General features: G+C 40.5%; 1 protein-coding gene across 1 annotated transcript in view; it reads right to left on the bottom strand.

Moving 5' to 3' along the window:
* The window catches only part of LOC124277646 (collagen alpha-5(IV) chain-like), a 65126-nt gene that overhangs the window by 4298 nt on the left and 42640 nt on the right, over positions 1-18188 (bottom strand). Inside the window, exons 22-37 of the mRNA XM_046713375.1 lie at positions 16119-16333; positions 15430-15583; positions 14510-14626; positions 13341-13511; positions 11954-12043; positions 10465-10722; positions 8870-8959; positions 8342-8475; positions 6215-6521; positions 5282-5335; positions 4379-4564; positions 3097-3230; positions 2850-2994; positions 1874-2002; positions 874-1081; positions 408-520 (exon numbers count right to left, since the gene is read on the bottom strand). Coding sequence (XP_046569331.1) covers positions 408-520; positions 874-1081; positions 1874-2002; positions 2850-2994; positions 3097-3230; positions 4379-4564; positions 5282-5335; positions 6215-6521; positions 8342-8475; positions 8870-8959; positions 10465-10722; positions 11954-12043; positions 13341-13511; positions 14510-14626; positions 15430-15583; positions 16119-16333 — 2505 coding nt within the window. The remainder of the gene's footprint in view (positions 1-407; positions 521-873; positions 1082-1873; positions 2003-2849; positions 2995-3096; positions 3231-4378; positions 4565-5281; positions 5336-6214; positions 6522-8341; positions 8476-8869; positions 8960-10464; positions 10723-11953; positions 12044-13340; positions 13512-14509; positions 14627-15429; positions 15584-16118; positions 16334-18188) is intronic.

Raw genomic sequence — 18188 nt, 5'->3', positions numbered from 1 at the left:
AGGCAACAAAGTGGGCACCGTACTCTAGATAATATGGTTAATCTGTAATGTCTGGCTGCTATTGCAACACATAGCCTTCCAGTTGTAGTTTTTTCAAACATATTCTAAGGTAGTATTTATGAGAGAATTAAAGACTATTGAAAAACATCATAATGGTGTGCATGTTTGTTAGTTTGTTGTTTAATGTCACACTCAGCAATATTCCAGCCATGTTTGTAAATAATCAAGTTTAGTGATCAACATCATGAATATCGTTCTACACAGTTGGGATACGATGACATGTGTCAACCAAGTCAGCGAGTCTGTTGTGCATGTAAACCATAAGCTGTGAGACACATCTGTCTGTCCCTTTGTCCAACATAGACTGGTAAGTGTAATTGTCTAGCCATCAACTCTAGTGCCCTTACCAAGATCCTGTCCATGTGCACGCCCATTGCCAACAACATACAGCAATGAATACCCAGTCCACAGATTGGCTGTTCCCACTGGACAGTTTGGAACGTTGGTGGTCTGACTGTGCCTGAAAATAAAACATAAGCATATGATAAAGACCTACAAAATAACATACAATGGTACGAAAACACAGGTGGAAACAGCCATCTTTAATCTGTGATTTGCTGCATAGTCTAACATAGGTTCAATACTGCTGGCAAACCAATCAGAATGCAACATTCGAAAATGTCACGGATTAATTGTGTTAGATTCAGTAAGAATGGAAATTAACCCATTAAAACGATTAATAACATTATTCTGAGAACAAAAAGAGTCTATTACAATGCACGGACCAAAGGAAATGTGCCATGAAAAATACAGGAAGTAAGAATATATTTAAGTTCCAAGACAGATGTTTAGCTGCACTGTGTTCATCCTTACCTTGTGAAGTAAATTCCAGGGCCTCCTCCATCTCCTCCGGGGCCTCCTATCTCACCCGGGAATCCTGGCAGACCTGGGAGACCAGGCATGCCATCGATACCAGGAATACCAGGCTGACCGGAGGGGCCTTGTTCACCAGCTGAACCGGGTGTCCCAGGGAACCCTTCCGTACCGCGAAGACCATTCAGACCAGGGAGACCATCATCACCTGGAACGACAGGTACAGTTAGTTTGGGACAAAAACTCACATCAATAGCCATTACTTCATTAAAACACTTCTTTGTAATAATTTTTCACCTGCTACCAGTTGTGCAAATTATGTAAAAGATGAGCTTGCATTACGTTCATCATATGTAGTAAAACTTAATATTAAAATATTATTATCATGTTTCTTGTACGTTGGCTTAAGGCCTTTTCACAAAATAAACTGATTGATTGATCGATGCAACAGCCTATACAATTTAAAGAAGAGCCCTTACAAATTATTACATGACCATATGCACTTCATCAAAGTTTGCTTACACAAGCCCCCCCCAAAAATATTCATTGTTTTGCTGTTAACCATTTTGTGCAGGTTGTATACATGTCACTTGGCTGAGTGTCAGTAGTTATAGAATCATGAAATGTTGATATTGCAATATGTAAGAAAGACCCCAAAAAATGAAGAAAAGACAAAAATAACCAAATACGTAATAGAAAGTATTTGCCATAATAAGTGTTGGGGCATGTATTAAAATCACAAACAAGTTGAATTGTTTTTAAAGATTGAGCGGTAGTTACTAAACTTAGCTCAAACACCGATGGAACTAAAAGGATTGTGATAATCGTTTTTATGTAGTCATACACTACAGGCTGCTGTTTGTCATCTACACAAGAAAATATAGACTTTCATACAAATGTTCAGTCTTAGTTGTGGAACACTTGCAGACTGGTCTAGAGTTTTACAGTGCTTAATACAGTGAATCTGGAAAACACAGTAAAGGGAAGGCAACTAACTTACCTTGAGCTCCTCTTGGACCTTCTAAACCTGGAAAGCCAGGTTCACCCCTTGTTCCATCATCTCCTCGCGGGCTAGGTGGCAGGCGAGTGATATCAGTGGGGCCAGGGTCACCTGGGTATCCCTTTAAACCTGCAAGATGGAAGAGTCATACATAATTTCAGTAATCCACAGAGCTCGATTTAAGCATTTAGAACATGCACAGGTGCAACCTGAAACTGCAAACTGTAACCTCACAATTATACCAACTTGCCCCCAGTGCATGTTAATATTTTGCTGTTCAAAGAACAAAACAGAATGATGAGGTCCCACCTTGGAGCAGTGACTCTGATGACTACACTGACAGTGACTCACTGTTACTGAGCAAGTCATTAAACGCAAGATAACATTATCGTATCTACAATAATTCTTTTATAATGATGTTCTACATCATCAATACCACAACACAAACACTAACGGGATCAGGTGGTCAGGCTCGCTGACTTGGTCGACACATGTCATTGTATCTCAAATGTATCACTGGATTGTCTGGTTCAGACTCAATTATTTACAGACCACCGCCATATAGCAGGAATATTGCTGAGTGTGGCATTAAACAATAAACCAACCAACCAAAACTCAAGCATTACATATACTGAGAGAAACAAATAAAGGATCTCAGCAAAATGCAGGCATTCCTTTATTATTTTCCAGTTTTCATCACCACTGCGCTATTCAATGGAACACTTGAATGTTCCAGTGATCCTTTATTTGTTTCTCTCAGTATATAATTATATATTGAGCAGCCGGTGCAACCTGTTTTTTTCCAGAGCAACAAGGTTATAATGTAAGGTTGCTCCTGGTGCAAGTAGCTGTCATTTCCTGTGTAAAGGCCCCAATCACTATTAGAAAATACTATACATAATATCAGAGGCATGTCCCGGACAATATATTTAACAAGCACATATCCTACATTAGGTGTTAAAAAAGGTGCACCTACCGGCAATACCAGGACCTCCAGGTCGGCCTCTCTCACCAGAGAAGCCAGGAACACCTCTCTCTCCCTTGCGACCAGGAAAACCATTTGCACCATCGTCACCACGCCGACCATCAACACCAGGGATACCAGGTTGACCATTCTCTCCCTGAAAGGACATCATCAAATTAATACTCCAGTTGAAGAAATGGCCAATGTCTGTCAAGTTCACAGAGCTGTAAGTTCATAAAATGCAAGAATATATACTCACATCTTCTCCAATCCTGCCTGGTTCTCCATCTCGACCATCAGTGCCTGGTAGACCTGGCAAGGCAGTTTCTCCCTTCATTCCCTTCAGACCAGGTAATCCTGGCTGGCCTGGTACTCCCCGTTCGCCAGGTAAACCTGTAGAATAGATTACAAACATATAATTACTCCATGTGATTTTGAGCCAGTGGTCAAGATCTGCAACAACTGACATGTGTATGCTTGTGTCCCAGTTGATGGTATGTTATTGTGTCCCAGTTGATTGTATGCCGCTGTGCCCTACCTGATGGTATGTTATTGTGCCCCAGTTGATGGTTTGAATTGTGCCCAAGTTGATGGTATGCCGATGTGCCCTACCTGATGGTACGTTATTGTGTCGTAACTGATGGTATGTTATTGTGCCCCAGATGATGGTATGTTATTGTGTCCTACCTGATGGTATGTTATTGTGCCCTACCTGAGTGTATGCCATTGTGCCCCAGTTGATGGTATGCCATTGTGCCCTACCTGATTGTATGCCATTGTGCCCTACCTGATAGTATGTTATTGTGTCCCAGTTGATGGTATGTTATTGTGCCCCAGTTGATGGTATGTTATTGTGCCCAAATTGATGGTATTTTATTGTGACCCAGCTGATGGTATGCCATTGTGCCCCACTTGATGGTATGTTATTGTGCCCCAGTTGATGGTATGTTATTGTGTCATACCTGATGGTATGTTATTGTGCCCCAGTTGATGGTATGTTATTGTGACCCAGTTGATGGTATGTCCTTATGCCCCAGTTGATGGTATGTTATTGTGCCCCAGTTGATGGTATGTTATTGTGTCCTACCTGACGGTATGTTATTGTGCCCCAGTTGATGGTATGCCATTGTGACCCAGCTGATGGTATGTCATTGTGCCCAAGTTGATGGTATGTTATTGTGACCAGCTGATGGTATGTCATTGTCCCCCAGTTGATGGTATGCCATTGTGTCCTACCTGATGGTATATTATTGTGACCCAGTTGATGGTATGTCATTGTGCCCCAGTTGATGGTATGCTAATGTACCCTACCTGATGGTATGCCATTGTGCCCCCACTGATGGTATGTTATTGTGCCCCAGTTAATGGCATGTCATTGTGCCCCAGTTGATGGTATGCTAATGTACCCTACCTGTTGGTATGCCATTGTGACCCAGCTGATGGTATGTTATTGTGCCCCAGTTGATGGTATGTTATTAAGCCCTACCTGATGACAAATGAATTATCTAACCTTTTGGGATCGTATAAATGACAGATCTTACCTGGAAGACCATCAAGTCCTGAATCTCCTGGCAAGCCCTTCAGTCCAGGTAGAGAAAAGGCAGACTCTCCCTTCTGGCCTGGAAATCCAGGTCGACCTGGAAAACCATCTTCTCCTGGCAAACCAGAAAGGCCAGGCAGAGCAGGGGTGCCTGGTATACCATCCACACCGGGGGGCCCAGGGCGACCTGAAAAATAACACAGATGCAGTATTATCAATAGATTTTTCTTCACCTAGTGTAGAATTATTGTTATCAAATGTTTTAACAGAATCCTGATCAGATGGCTTGTAAAAACTCAGAGTAGTTTTCTTTTGAGACATTATTGTCATCGGTTGTTGTCTGCTTTCAAACAGATCACGTTCATAAAGAGACTTCATGTCATGTGTACTGACACAAAATGTCTGCGCCCATGGTAAACATGTCAACATCGTAAACACAGGAAAGACATGGGTTTATGAGCATTCAAATATGTATGGTCTTATTCAATTTGGGAAAAAAATAATTGTTTGGGGGATTAAATGACTAAAGGTGAGTTATGTTTCCAAAAAGTTAAGCGTGCCATATTGGCACTGAGAAAAATGTTGATCCATGCCATTTTAATATTTACCATACTATGGCACAAGAAATATATGGGGTATTTTGAACACTGGAAAGTAATCCAGTATTTAAGGAAAAAAAATGTATATGCAGTGAGATATGAAGTAGAAAGCATAGGTTGCATGCCCAGACGGTAAGCCTGTGTTGAGGTATAACAGTATCAGCCTAACAGGAGACACATAGCTCACCTAGATCAGCCATATTTGTCTTCAATTAAACAATTAGTGTCTCATCAGTCTTTTATTATTCACTTCTGCATATCAGAAATGGAAGTAATGTATTTTAATTCTCAGTTCTCTGTCTCACCTGCTGGTGCTTCCTCTCCAGGCAGACCTGGCAGACCAGGACCTCCATCAAAACCTGCAACAAGATAATCACAGCTTTATAGTCACAAGTTGTATCTGTTTATGCATATGTACTCAAGAGTAGTGTGGATTAGTGGTGGTCCGATTAACTGCAATAATCGAAGATTGGTCGCAGTGCCTAGACGACCAAGCAATCAATTGTGTTTTCTTATAATCGAACACAACTTATTTTGGAACACTTGTTTGAATCAACAATATTTGACACAAGGTTGTTTTTTGTCTGTGTCATTAAATTTACGTTTCATAAGCACTACAAGCTCGTTCCAAGTCATGATTGAATTTATCTTAAAGAATCCAGGAAATCTGTGTTCTTAACATACTAATCATCCTTTAAATATGCGAAATTTGCGAAAAGACCCAAATTACTACATGTTTTTTCTTTGTGTGTGCATTAACAAAGATAACAGGAACATTTGATAAATGACACAAACCAATTATTTTCGATGATTGATTGGTTGTAATGAACCAATCATCAAATTATGAGATTTTAACCAATTCCCAACACTAGTGTGGATGAAGTGGTTGAAATTCTAAGTGACAATCACAGCCAGTTATAGCTATTTCTGCATATGCTATGTCGAATATCAAGACAATTTCAAAGCCTAGAATACTGACGTTTGTCTCAGTGTTCATATAGAGCAGGTGGCTACGCAATGTACATAATTATTCAAGGATTTATCTTAACTGATCAAATCAAAGGAATGTTATTGATTGAAAGCACACTTTTCTCTTGAATCTGTACTTTGTGGCTACAGCATGAAGTAATTAAAAAGCAACGAATCTGCAACACAAGATCAGTTTCTGGTTGTACTGTATTCATCCACTAAACACAACCATTAGACCAAAGTGTTGTGATTCGACAGCTGCAGCATACCTGGTTGGCCAGGCTCGCCATCAAGACCAGGTCGGCCTTGAAGACCATTCTCTCCTCTAAGTCCACGAGGGCCACCAAGTCCTGGCAAACCATCATCACCACGACCTCCAGAAAGTCCATCAGCACCAGGGCGTCCAGAAGGACCAGAGGATCCCTTCATGCCAGGAAGACCGGGCAATCCTGGCAGACCAGGCAGACCATCATCACCAGGCTGGCCAAGTTCTCCGTCGATACCAGGGAGTCCTTCCTGACCGCGATCACCTGTAAACCCTGGGAGACCCGGTGCGCCAGGCAGACCATCTACACCCTAAACAAGGAAGAAGCACAAGCTATTGATCAACTCAAGTGAGTCTGAGAATGTTTTTGTCACAGTCAGCTCTCAGGTGATAGGATCACTCTTGGTTGGGTTACAAAACTGGGTACAAATAATATATCCAGTTGTAGCCAGAATTTTGTTGCCCTAACCTTTTTAATCCCCAGCATAATGAAGAGTTCCCTAAATCTGTCCCTAACGCCATATTGCAGAGATGCCAACCCTATTTGGGGCCTAAGTGTAATACTAGAAGTCAAAAAGTGTAATTTGGACCTAAAAAGTGTGATACTTGTCTGCCGATCGCTTCAACATGGTACACGTTTTCACGAAAGGAAGATTCTAGACAGAAATATATGTGACCAATCATTATGAATCTCCATACATCGAAATTTGTTGGTCATGTGACTCAACATACTTTAATTCCTTGTTAATTGGAATGAGTGTGATGCTAAGAGTAAGCGATTCCTATCGGTGCAAGGCCATTTCTGCACCCCTGCAACTGTGCGTTACGAAACACTTCCCTGTGAAAATTTATCCACTTAACTGATTTTCGAAAAACGAGTAGAAAAGCGTAATTTTCGCAGATTAAGTGTAAAGGCGTAATTTAATGGTCAACATCATAATAATTACGCCTAAAGCGTAAGGGTTGGCATCTCTGCATGGGATTGGGATTTATTACCCACGAGGTCAACGTATTGATAGTTGCATACTAATCTCGTACGTCACACGAGTGTCGTATCGCGTTGACCTGTGTCGTAACGACTTGACCTGAGATTCTCACGATTTGATTGGATAACCGATGACCTCTCAATTAGGTCACATTCTGACGTAACTATTTTTTTCATTCATAACAAACACGTGAATACATTCATTCTACAACTTAAATGCATTGTGGGAATGTAAACATTGCGAATGTTGCCGTGTCGCTGTTTAATTGTGAGTCGAACTGAGACATTATATCCGTCGAAAAACATAAATGCAATGTTAGCCGAATGAAGCAACTGGAAACCAAGAAACGAGGTTCTACGGAGTAGTTTACTGTAGGAGGCTGTACGAGGCGATGACAACTGACATGCTTTCGCTCGGTCAGATACCATACGAAGGACACTCGTTTCGTATAATTCGTATGTATTCTCTATTTATCGCTTGAGAGAGATCAAACGATATCTCCTAGGAGATATCGTTTTGACAGTAGATTTTGTACAATGCCCTGACAATGCTATGATGTCATGTACTTGATGATGTCACAATGCTATGACATTGCTGCACTGCAAGTCTAATGGCAGTACCATGTTCAGAGATGTACATTTTTCATTGAAAATTAATGAAGAGTGATTTTGGATGATAAATAGAATCTCACCCTCGTGTCTTCTGATATCAAATATATCAACACTCGTTGATAAAGTAAAAATATCATCGGCAAGCCTTGGATATTTGTAACTTTATCAACTCGTGTTGATATAATTGATATCAGAAGACACTTGGGTGAGATTCTCTATGTATTTACACATGGTACAGTTTTGATACAAAGCAACACAGCAATACAATAGTTCCTCTTTTCTGACATTGACAAAGCAGTTGATTGATTACAGAAGGTATTGTCAGCTCCATTTGTGCAATAAGAACATACATAACTTTAATGAGTCCTTCTCAGATTAAATGTTGCAAGGCATAACAGACATAGATAAAAATGTTTAGAATCTCCATGTATTCTTTAATCTTCATTCCTGTCAAAATACACTGTCAAATAAATATTTTGTTTGTAATGATGAAGGTGAAAATGGTGGTGTCCCCTGGATTATGCCCATACATACCAAGCCACCTTGTTCTCCATCAAGACCTGGCAGACCATCAAGACCCCGCTCCCCCTTTAACCCAGGAAGACCGGGAAGACCATCATTGCCATCTCTGCCCTGCAGACCGGGGTCTCCAGGCAGACCATCTAGACCTGCAGAATCAACAATACAACTAGTATCCTGTACACCCACCATTAAACATTAAGGGGTTAGGAGCTGTAATTTCTTAAAAACTATTGAAACCTGAAAACATGTTAAATATGAAAAGCAGTTGTCTTTTTTAATGCAGCAAACAGAAATCTGTAAATACAAACACATTTACAGATGTTATGAACATACATGAGCTATTCCAAATACTACAAGTAAAACCTGTTAAAAATGTATCTTATAAATTTCCAACACCGCTAAAATGTTTTACCTCACTACATTTTCAGAAAATATAATACATACTAGTATTTGATTCTGTGTTTAGTTTTAATTACCTTAATTTTAACTGCAACTGAACAAAGTGTGTATGACAAGAGTCGTTGATGTAATGAAACTCACCAGGAATTCCCATTTCTCCAATCCTGCCTTTGGGTCCCGATGTTCCGTCGGGGCCTGGGAGGCCACTTAAACCGGGGAGACCCTCACGACCTACAGGATACAGACAGACATTAGATAAACAACGTAGCTTCTCTCCAGGGAGACCCTCACGACCTACAGGATACAGACAGACATTAGATAAACAACGTAGCTTCTCTCCAGGGAGACCCTCACGACCTACAGGATACAGACAGACATTAGATAAACAACGTAGCTTCTCTCCAGGGAGACCCTCACGACCTACAGGATACAGACAGACATTAGATAAACAACGTAGCTTCTCTCCAGGGAGACCCTCACGACCTACAGGATACAGACAGACATTAGATAAACAACGTAGCTTCTCTCCAGGGAGACCCTCACGACCTACAGGATACAGACAGACATTAGATAAACAACGTAGCTTCTCTCCAGGGAGACCCTCACGACCTACAGGATACAGACAGACATTAGATAAACAACGTAGCTTCTCTCCAGGGAGACCCTCACGACCTACAGGATACAGACAGACATTAGATAAACAACGTAGCTTCTCTCCAGGGAGACCCTCACGACCTACAGGATACAGACAGACATTAGATAAACAACGTAGCTTCTCTCCAGGTGTCAGGTGCAACACCTAATTCACACAACCTTCATCAACAAAAAGCTACCATGAGTTGCTACAAAGTGTCTGTATAGAGTCAGGTGAGATACTGCCAGCCCACTGAGATATCAGGTGAGATACTGCCAGCCAGCTGAGATATCATGTCACATTTTAAAGTGGATTCCAAATACACCGATTCTAAATCAATCAGTTAATGTATATCACCTCAATGCACAATGTCCGGGATCCGATCCTGCTTTGGTTTGTAACAAAGGATATTAACAGATGGTACCTATCATTACCCTGATAGATGGTCTCAATCCACAAAGCATCTGTGTCACTACGATATTCTTAAGCTTATAATACTATGTAATAATGATAGCTTGTAATGCTACGAATAGTTTGTGGATCGTGCTCCATGTGGATTGTGCCCCTGGATAAAGACAAGAACCATGTTTTCATGTCTTTTTGGTGCAGAGTAATGAGGGATCAGATCCCTGACCCTGTGCTCTCTGGGCAGACACTCCATCTACTTGACTAAACTGGTGGTCTCTGTCAAGAGTGAATGTATGAGTGAGTGTATTGTTATATTCAGTAACATCAACACAACATGACTTCAGCCCCTACTCTATCGTGTGTTTTTTATGTTCGGTCCCAAGGTATACAGTAAGCCCAGAGCCTCATGCACAAAGAACATATTTTGTGTTTCAAAAGGGTCATTCTGTATATTACCTATAAGAAAATTCAGAAATACATAAAATGTCGACCTACTGTTTTTGTGACCATTTTGAGAGATCATGAATGAGAGATTTCTCAAAGCTTTGCAAAGTTTCATATTATCACTGCATCGATCCAACCAGCATTGAGAATCTCTTAGAATGCACATTTGCATTTATCATACATTTCACATCATAACATACCGGTAGGCCATCTTAAACAGGTAATAACACATGTATTTCATCACACTTACCAATTTCTCCTGGGTAGGTGGGGCCCCTGTCACCAGTCAGTCCTCTAAGTCCCTCCCGTCCCGGGAGACCTGGCTGTCCGGCAAGACCTGGCAGACCATCAAGACCACGCTGACCCTTCACGCCCTTGAAGCCAAAAGGGGCTCTGTTGCCCCTCTGACCAGGGAGACCAGGGAGACCGGATTCACCAGAGAAGCCTTTAGGTCCTCTCTGTCCTGGGAGGCCAGGCAGGCCAGGGAGACCAGCATTTCCAACGTCACCTGGAATAATATCAGGATGTACTCCACCACATGTCTCTTATCTAAGGGGGTGGTGGGGTAGCCTGGTGGTTAAAGCATTCGTTCATCATGCCTAAGCCCCAGGTTTCGTTCCCACATGGGAACAATGAGTGAAGCCAATTTCCACTGTCACTTATACGATTTTGTTGGAATATTGCATAAAGCAGCCATTGCTAAAAGCAGCATAAAACAACCTTCCTCAGTCTCATCTAAACTGTCCTCATTGTCAGCATATTCAATTAATGTTTGTATCTGGACATAATTACTTTACCAGTTATTATAACAACACACATATCTTCATCTTCCAGAGACTACATGGGTAATATGTGTCACTGTACACTGACAGCAGGAAGGGGATATCACATTCGTCAACACTCGCCCCTTTCCTTTACCCCCCCAAAAAGACTCGCACCCTCTCGATGTACGTTATGTGTGAAAATATGACAAACCAATCAGAAAATGCATAAGGATTGAGGTACACATAATCCCAAGCATTTAAATAGCATTTTGTAATTGTTTAAAAAATCATGAAAAATGTACAGAGCAATTTTAATGACATAAGGGACATAGCTAACAGAATTTGAATGTTTTTTTTTTTTCCCAGTGCATTAATTTCAAATTTCAGTATGTATATGGCCCAAGGTTATACAACCAAGTTCAGACAACTGGTAAACATCTGTACACTAAGTCAATGCATGGACTGTCTAAAAATTCATCAGTTTGCATATATTAAAAAGTTATTTTGTGTCTCTATACTGGAACTTTTAACAGTTGAAATATAATGTTATTTTAACTGCCTAGTCATGAAAATGAAATGCTATTTTTAAATATTTAACTGTATTTTGCAGTGTAAGGTGAACAGATGATAATAATTACATAAGAAAGTTTAAAAAAAAAACCCATCTTCATCGTTATAATTGTTCACAACAGCCTATAATATTATAAAAGCAGCAACTTTCGAGCACTTCAGTAATATTTATTACTGTGGTAACTGAACAGCAATACAGTTGTAGTTCTTGTTTGAAGGATGCCAAAATGAAATTCCTCCAGAGGGGCAAAATTTGGTATTTGGCTTGTCCCAGCATAACACTAGTTGGTCACGAATATTGATATCAGTTGATATTGCAGCCACTTGTTTGTATGGTAGACTGCCACAAGATTTCTGACACCGAGGCATAAAACAACAAACAAGAGCACAAGACATACTACTTACCTTTTGAGCCACTGATACCAGGCAATCCAGTCAGACCATCAGTACCAGGGGATCCAGGAATACCATTGGCGCCTTTCACTCCAGCCAGGCCTACAATCATTCAGATATTTGTGTCATGTGGTTAAAAAAAATATCAATGGAATGCAACAGATTTTCTCACCCACTGGTGTGTAAAATTACTCACATGGGTTTCTCTCCCGCTGGAGTGTAAGAATACTCACATGGGTTTCTCACCCACTGGAGCGTGAGAATACTCACATGGGTTTCTCACCCACTGGAGCGTGAGAATACTCACATGGGTTTCTCACCCACTGGAGCGTGAGAATACTCACATGGGTTTCTCACCCACTGCAGTGTGAGAATACTCACATGGGTTTCTCACCCACTGCAGTGTGAGAATACTCACATGGGTTTCTCACCCACTGGAGTGAGAATACTCACATGGGTTTCTCACCCACTGCAGTGTGAGAATACTCACATGGGTTTCTCACCCACTGCAGTGTGAGAATACTCACATGGGTTCTCACCTACTGGAGTGTGAGAATACTCACATGGGTTTCTCACCCAGTGGAGTGTGAGAATACTCACATACCTCACATGGATTTCTCACCCACTGGAGTGTGAGAATACTCACATGGGTTTCTCACCCACTGGAGTGTGAGAATACTCACATACCTCACATGGATTTCTCACCCACGGATGAGTAAGATCGTCACATACCTCACATGGATTTCTCACCCACGGATGAGTATGATCGTCACATACCTCACAAACTGTATGTCTTATTGACAGCATCCACCCAACAGCTGATCACAAAACTGTTCCAAACTGCTGAGGATGCTTTATCAAGACCTAATTAAGCTACTCCTTACTCTAACTTATTTAGAAGGGTGGTGTTACCATGAGAATGGTGGTTTTCCATATATTTTAGTTGAATTACAAAAATATAACAGTACAGAATTCCCACAAATAACACAGCCGTGAACACAGCACAAATGGTTCACGATTAGTGCCCTGGAATTGAACCCTTCATAGACTGGAATCTGTTGTCATGGAAACCAGAATCGTTTCTTAAAAACAAAACCACTAGAGGCAAAAAGCACACATATATCTGTGGCAAGTTTTGTCCAGATATATCAAACAGCTGTTTAGTTAAATCGAAGAGACTTCTTGAAGGGTAGATGTTTTTACAGAAATCACAAATGTACATTCAATTGAATCCTTTTCCTGTGGTAGTTTTGAGACAGGCACTTTCAAAACTCATTACTTGAGGTATTCTTAAAGCTCTATTCTGATATCAAGAAAATACAACTGGTGAAGTTCACATGTTCTGTCTCAAACATAATGCATCCATCCTATCCATTATTATTGTATCCACTGTACACACCTGGGCGTCCAGGGAGACCGTCCAGACCAGACTCTCCTGGCTGACCAGAAAGACCATCTTCACCGTCAAGACCACGAATACCGGGAAGACCAGGCTGGCCCTTGGCACCAGCAAACCCTGGTATACCAGGCAGCCCTTCGTCACCACGGATACCACGCAGTCCAGGGGATCCTGAAATCAGATTTTATAAACAAATGTCTACAGTGACAGCACATTTACAGGTAAAGATCTACACTCATCTCGTGTGAAACATACCACCCTACAGGTATGAACAATAAATTATAATAAAGCCTGTGTTTAGGAATTTGATAAAATAAGATAGAATAATTTCATCATAGAACAAACATACAGTACAGTCTTTGAATGGCTACACATAAAGATGACAATTTATGGATGTCACAGTTTCGGAGTATATATTTTCTCCTCCATCACATGAATGATGGTGAATCATCAGGTGAATCATCAGGTGAATCATCAGGTGAATCTTCAGGTGAATCATCAGGTGAATCATCAGGTGAATCATCAGGTGAATCATCAGGTGAATCTTCAGGTGAATCATCAGGTGAATCATCAGGTGAATCTTCAGGTGAATCTTCATTCACCTGATGAAGGAGTAAGAATATACTCCGATACATTGTGTTCCTCAAAATAAAGATGTTGACATCAATAAATTCTCGTCTACAAACTTACAGTAAACTGAATGCACATATGAAGTGTCCACAGCCAATGTTTCTGAGAAAAACATGATCCATGAAGAATTTCGTACTAAAAATCGGTAGGCAAATTAGATGTGATATCCATAAATTCTCATCAACAAACTTACAGCATGCTGAATGCACATATGACTGGTTTGTTTGTTTGTTTTTTAACACTGCACTCGGCAATATTCCAGCTATATGGCGGTCATTAATTAATCGAGTTTGGACCAGACAATCCAGTGATCAACAGCATGAGCATCATTCTACACAATTAGGATACATGCACATGTGTCAACCAAGTCAGTGATCCTGACCTTCTGATCCCATTAGTCACCTCTTACGACAAGAATGGGTTGCTGGAGACAAATGCACATTTGAAGCGTCTACAGCTAATGTTTCTGACAAAAACTAATCCATGGAGAATTTCAAGGTATAAATCAGTAGGTGCAATGGATGTGAATGCTAGTGTACCTGGGAATCCCTGCATCCCTTGCAAGCCTGGCAGGCCAGGTAGACCACGGCTTCCAAGCTCTCCAGACAATCCCTTCAATCCAGGACTTCCAGGAAGACCAGGAAGTCCATCCTCACCTGTTTGAGAGGAAGGACAACAGTTTTATAGGAAGTATACACAGATACATCACAAAGGCCTGAAGAGTTCTTCATGAGTCCACATGACAGACAATCTAGGGGCTGAAACTAGAATTGCTTCAAGGCCAATATGCAGTCAGTAGTAAGTGCTGTCTTAATTCCCTAGAATCACATTCCAGTTCATGCTGGAATATTGATGATGATGTTTATGCAGATGCTGCTGCTGCTGCTGCTGCTGCTATGTGTAAATATAGAAGTTGAAGTTTTCATCTGTTATCTTGCCGAAATACTGTTACACACCCAGCACAGTGTGAGCAGAATTCAAGTTGGAAAAAGCAACAACAAGGACAATTTTATTTCTTCTTGTTTCAACATGTCATTTGTCAATATAGTGTTTCCTCCAGACAACAAAAGGGCAGGGTGAAGGTTCTACAGAAAAGGGCATCCTCGTTTGAAAAGGGCACAAACCACAATCAAAACCAAAACAAAATGATAAGATTCAGCCTCATTTATTGTCAGCTCCCTTAATGTCTTCATTTTGAACAAATAAATAAGCATTTGATAATTGTTATGAAAACAACATTCGCCACTTACGCCAGGGGAGGTAAGTCGTGGTGATGATAAAATCCGGAAAATTACGCAAGTACGAAGACATGTTAAAAAGGGCACAAGTAAAGTGCAGGGCACTGTAAAAAAGTGCAGGGCACCATAAAAAAGGGCAGGGCGCCAGAAAAAAGGGCAGGGTGCAGCGCCCTTCTAAAACGCTCTGGAGGAAACACTACAATATTCCGGGAATCACTCACCATATGTTCCTGGAATACCATCAGGTCCAGGTGTTCCCGGTCGTCCAGGTAAACCGACAGCGCCACCTACACCAGGTTCTCCAGGAATTCCATCTAAACCTCTTTCTCCTGGGATGCCTTGTCTTGGGGTACGTCCAGGCTCACCTCTAGGTCCCTATAATGGTCAAAACAGTTTAGATGATTCTTAGTTACAGGTAAAAATTTACAGGTAAGTTGTTTGGATGATCCAGTATGGGCTGGAGTGGCGATGGCTGTGGCTGTGGGGGTTGGAGTGTCTGTCGAGTTGAAGGGAGGTAACCTAGTTGAAGGGAGGTAACCTAGTTGAAGGGAGGTAACCTAGTTGAAGGGAGGTAGCCTAGTTGTTAAAACATTTGCTTGTTATAATAAAATTATATTCACTCACTTACTTATGGTACACATAATATTTTTTCTACAGTAACAAAGTCTACACATCATTAAGTCACATGATTACTCACATAAAGTACAGATGTAGATATAAATATGTAAGCCAGCTTGTTTATTTGCACATTTCAAATGAATAAATTCATTTTGCTCTTTGATATAAAACACTAAGTGGAACACAACCACTTATGACATATAAAACACACACTTTTTGTGAGTTAAATATCAATAAAACAGCAGTTGATTATGTCTATGAACATAACAAAGTAGTCAAAACAAAGTTCTACCTGTAATCCTGGCAGACCAGGCAGTCCATCATCTCCGGTAAAACCCTTAATTCCTGACTGACCAGGCAGTCCCTCGTCTCCTGGCAAACCAGGATAGCCTTTGGAGCCACGAGAACCTTGGCCACCGGGCAGACCAGAGAGACCATCAACACCTTTCATGCCTGGTAATCCTGGCAGACCAGGCATACCAGGCAGGCCGTCTATGCCAAGTTCACCTGAATAAACAAAATGATCCTTGCACCTTAACAACATATGAGTTGATGTGACATCTGCAACATTATTTAAGTTTACACCTATCTTATTGAAGCAGCCAATGACGTGTAAATTGTGTCATTATCTGGGTATTACAGTTGCCAAAATGAAGTAGCACCAATGTGTCATTATCTAGGGGTTACACCTGCCAAAATGAAGTATCACTAATGTGTCATTATCTGGGTATTACAGTTGCCAAAATGAAGTATCACCAATGTGTCATTATCTGGGTATTACAGCTGCCAAAATTAAGTATCACCAATGTGTCATTATCTGGGTATTACAGTTGCCAAAATGAAGTATCACCAATGTGTCATTATCTGGGTATTACAGCTGCCAAAATTAAGTATCACCAATGTGTCATTATCTGGGTATTACACCTGCCAAAATTAAGTATCATCAATGTGTCATTATCTGAGTATTACAGCTGCCAAAATGAAGTATCACCAATGTGTCATTATCTGGGTATTACAGCTGCCAAAATTAAGTATCACCAATGTGTCATTATCTGGGTATTACAGCTGCCAAAATGAAGTATCACCAATGTGTCATTATCTGGGTATTACAGCTGCCAAAATGAAGTATCACTAATGTGTCATTATCTGAGTATTACAGTTGCCAAAATGAAGTATCACCAATGTGTCATTATCTGAGTATTACAGCTGCCAAAATGAAGTATCACCAATGTGTCATTATCTGGGTATTACAGCTGCCAAAATTAAGTATCACCAATGTGTCATTATCTGGGTATTACAGCTGCCAAAATGAAGTATCACCAATGTGTCATTATCTGGGTATTACAGCTGCCAAAATGAAGTATCACTAATGTGTCATTATCTGAGTATTACAGTTGCCAAAATGAAGTATCACCAATGTGTCATTATCTGGGTATTACAGCTGCCAAAATTAAGTATCACCAATGTGTCATTATCTGGGTATTACACCTGCCAAAATTAAGTATCATCAATGTGTCATTATCTGAGTATTACAGCTGCCAAAATGAAGTATCACCAATGTGTCATTATCTGGGTATTACAGCTGCCAAAATTAAGTATCACCAATGTGTCATTATCTGGGTATTACAGCTGCCAAAATGAAGTATCACCAATGTGTCATTATCTGGGTATTACAGCTGCCAAAATTAAGTATCACCAATGTGTCATTATCTGGGTATTACACCTGCCAAAATTAAGTATCATCAATGTGTCATTATCTGAGTATTACAGCTGCCAAAATGAAGTATCACCAATGTGTCATTATCTGGGTATTACAGCTGCCAAAATTAAGTATCACCAATGTGTCATTATCTGGGTATTACAGCTGCCAAAATGAAGTATCACCAATGTGTCATTATCTGGGTATTACAGCTGCCAAAATGAAGTATCACTAATGTGTCATTATCTGAGTATTACAGTTGCCAAAATGAAGTATCACCAATGTGTCATTATCTGGGTATTACAGCTGCCAAAATGAAGTATCACCAATGTGTCATTATCTGGGTATTACAGCTGCCAAAATGAAGTATCATCAATGAGTCATTATCTGAGTATTACAGTTGCCAAAATGAAGTATCACTAATGTGTCATTATCTGGGTATTACAGCTGCCAAAATTAAGTATCATCAATGTGTCATTATCTGGGTATTACAGTTGCCAAAATTAAGTATCACCAATGTGTCATTATCTGGGTATTACAGCTGCCAAAATGAAGTGTCATCAATGTGTCATTATCTGGGTATTACAGCTGCCAAAATGAAGTGTTAGCAATGTGTCATTATCTAAGGGTTACACCTGCCAAAATAAAGTGTTACCAATGTGT

The sequence above is a fragment of the Haliotis rubra genome, unplaced genomic scaffold (genome assembly GCF_003918875.1).
Source record: "Haliotis rubra isolate DU_JTF1 unplaced genomic scaffold, ASM391887v1 Scf106, whole genome shotgun sequence".
NCBI classification, from domain to species: domain Eukaryota; kingdom Metazoa; phylum Mollusca; class Gastropoda; order Lepetellida; family Haliotidae; genus Haliotis; species Haliotis rubra.
Note: the sequence above shows the minus strand (reverse complement) of the source record. Positions and strands in the feature narration are given on the sequence as shown.